The following is a 2,500-nucleotide window of genomic DNA, read 5'->3' as shown; positions in this document are numbered from 1 at the left end:
CATTAATTTACTTATCTCTCCTTTAAGTATTTTCACGTCTTTTTTAAATCGGTTAATACAGAATAGTGCAATTTCGAATCCGTGGATCACTCTCTCTCTCTCTCCTATTCTTTCTCTCTCTCTGTTTCTCTCTTATACTCTTTTTTTTCTTTCTCCAACTCTTTTTTTCTCTCCTTTCTCTTACTCTTTATCACTCTCACTTCTACCTTTTAAAAATGAATGAACCACATGCTTTCTTACGTGTTAATAATGTATAGTTGGAATATAATTAACTGTGTCGATATGATTTCAGTATAAGTAACTTGCACCAACCCCATATGCCTCGTTGTCACAGACCGAAGAAACAATTCCTTGCATTATTTATATCAGAAGTATCATTATGATGCTTGTGGGTTATAATGGGATGACTTAATGGTTCTTTTAATGAGAGAGAGGAGTGGGGAGGGAGTGAGAGGGAGAGGGAGAAAAAATGTGAGAGGGAGCGAGAGAGAAAGAGTGAGACAGGTAACGAGTGAGAAAGGGAGAGAGAAAAAAAAGTGAGAGCGAGAGAGAGAATGTGAGAGCGAGGGAGTGAGAACGAGTGAGAGGGAGAGAGAGAAAAAGGGAGAGGGAGAGAGAGAAAGAGTGAGAGGGAGAGAGAAAAAGAGTGAGAGGGAGAGAGAGAGAGAGAGAGAGAGAGAGAGAGAGAGAGAGAGAGAGAGAGAGAGAGAGAGAGAGAGAGGGAGAGTGAGAGAGAGAGAAAGACAGTGAGAGGGAGAGAGAGGGAAAGAGAGTGAGAGGGAGAGAGAGAGAAAGAGAGTGAGAGGGAGAGAGAGAGAAAGACAGTGAGAGGGAGAGAGAGAGAAAGACAGTGAGAGGGAGAGAGAGAGAATAGATAGAGATAGATATATAGATAGATAGATAGAGAGAGAGAGAGAGAGAGAGAGAGAGAGAGAGAGAGAGAGAGAGAGAGAGAGAGAGAGAGAGAGAGAGAGAGAGAGAGAGAGGTTGAGCGAGATACAGAGAGAAAGAGAAAGAGGGAGAGAGAGAGAAAGAGAGAGTGAGAGGGAGAGAGAGAGAAAAAGAGGGTGAGAGGGAGAGAGAGAAAAAGAGTGAGAGAGAGTGAGAAAGAGAAAGTGAGAGGGAAAGAGAGGGAGAAAATGAGAGAGTGAGAAAGAGAAAGTGAGAGTGAGAGAGAGAGAGAAAGTGAGAGAGGGAGAGAGAGAGAGAGAGTGAGAGGGAGAGAGAGAAAAAAAAGAGGGAGGGAGAGAAAGAGAGAAAAAAGAGTAAGAGGGAGAGAGAGGAGAAAAGAGTGAGAGGGAGAGAGAGAGAAGAAAAGAGTGAGAGGGAGAGAGAGAAAAAGGGAGAGGGAGAGAGAGAAAGAGTGAGAGGGAGAGAGAAAAAGAGTGAGAGGGAGAGAGAGAGAAAAAGAGTGAGAGGGAGAGAGAGAGAAAAAGAGTGAGAGGGAGAGAGAGAGAAAAAGAGTGAGAAGGAGAGAGAGAGAGAGAGAGAGAGAGAGAGAGAGAGAGAGAGAGAGAGAGAGAGAGAGAGAGAGAGAGAGAGAGAGAGAGAGAGATAGAAAGAAAGAGAGAGGGAAAGAGGAACCCTGAGCACGCCTGCAGCCGAAGCGACGCCACATGCCTGCACCGGCGCCCTACCTTCTGGCCTGAGTGTTGCCTCACGAAGAGTTCGGGCTCGAAGAGGTACAGGGAATCCTTCTGTTGCGAGAGGAGCTCCCCGAAGAGGCTGGTGCCGCTCCTCGCCGTCGACCCCAGCATGATCACGACCTTCACGGGGACGCCCTTGGAGGTCAAGAGTCTGCGATAGAGAAACCAGGGTATTCTCTGTTGAAGTGGTATGAATAGATGTGCCCACGCCTAAGGAGTCACCCATGTATGAGTTCCTTGTGGAGTATGATGACGCGTCTCAGTATTCTTTCGGTCCTTGTTCTTTCCATTCTACTGTTAAATTTTTCCATGTTTTATCAGAGAACCAGGAACAGGTCGCCTTGAGAGAAACTGCGAGACATGGTCATCCCAATAGCCCCTCCTACCAAAGCGAGGTCAGCTTCAGTCTCCCCCCCCCCCCCAATTTATAGCTTACATGTAACCCTTTTACCACATCAAAAACATAACGATAATTTCTTTTAACATAAGACGTGAACAGCAACTTTACCTTCTGTGATGCCTTGGAAAATGTATCATAGCCCGATAAACTATGTAATAACGTCATTTATTCTATATATGCAATTGTTATAAAATGCATATCGAAAGACTAAAATAAGATTCAGCAAACGAAGGACCGACCTCCCATTGACCACGTCCTCGTCTCCGGAAACCACTCCTCCCACGTCTATCTCTCCTTCCTCCTCCTCCCCTTCGTCCTTCTCCTCACTCGAAGGAAGTCCTGCGTTCGACCTTGCGTCTACATTCATTTTCTCGAGCTTTTTGTTGATATCCTCCAACATTCTCTTGAGATTCTGCACATCCTGTTCTTTGAGCGCGGGTGAGAGGCGGTTGTT

General features: G+C 45.6%; 1 protein-coding gene across 4 annotated transcripts in view; it reads right to left on the bottom strand.

The window, feature by feature from the left end:
• The window catches only part of LOC113810000 (carbohydrate sulfotransferase 1), a 24,441-nt gene that overhangs the window by 6,457 nt on the left and 15,484 nt on the right, over positions 1-2,500 (bottom strand). For 2 of the 4 annotated variants that reach the window (XM_070126511.1, XM_070126512.1), the window contains exons 3-4: positions 2,286-2,472; positions 1,638-1,797 (exon numbers count right to left, since the gene is read on the bottom strand). In XM_070126511.1, the coding sequence (XP_069982612.1) occupies positions 1,638-1,797; positions 2,286-2,472 (347 nt within the window). The remainder of the gene's footprint in view (positions 1-1,637; positions 1,798-2,285; positions 2,473-2,500) is intronic. The other 2 variants (XM_070126513.1, XM_070126514.1) reach the window with 2 other exon arrangements.

This window comes from Penaeus vannamei, chromosome 10, assembly GCF_042767895.1.
Source record: "Penaeus vannamei isolate JL-2024 chromosome 10, ASM4276789v1, whole genome shotgun sequence".
NCBI classification, from domain to species: domain Eukaryota; kingdom Metazoa; phylum Arthropoda; class Malacostraca; order Decapoda; family Penaeidae; genus Penaeus; species Penaeus vannamei.
This window is presented reverse-complemented; position numbering and strand designations above follow the sequence as displayed.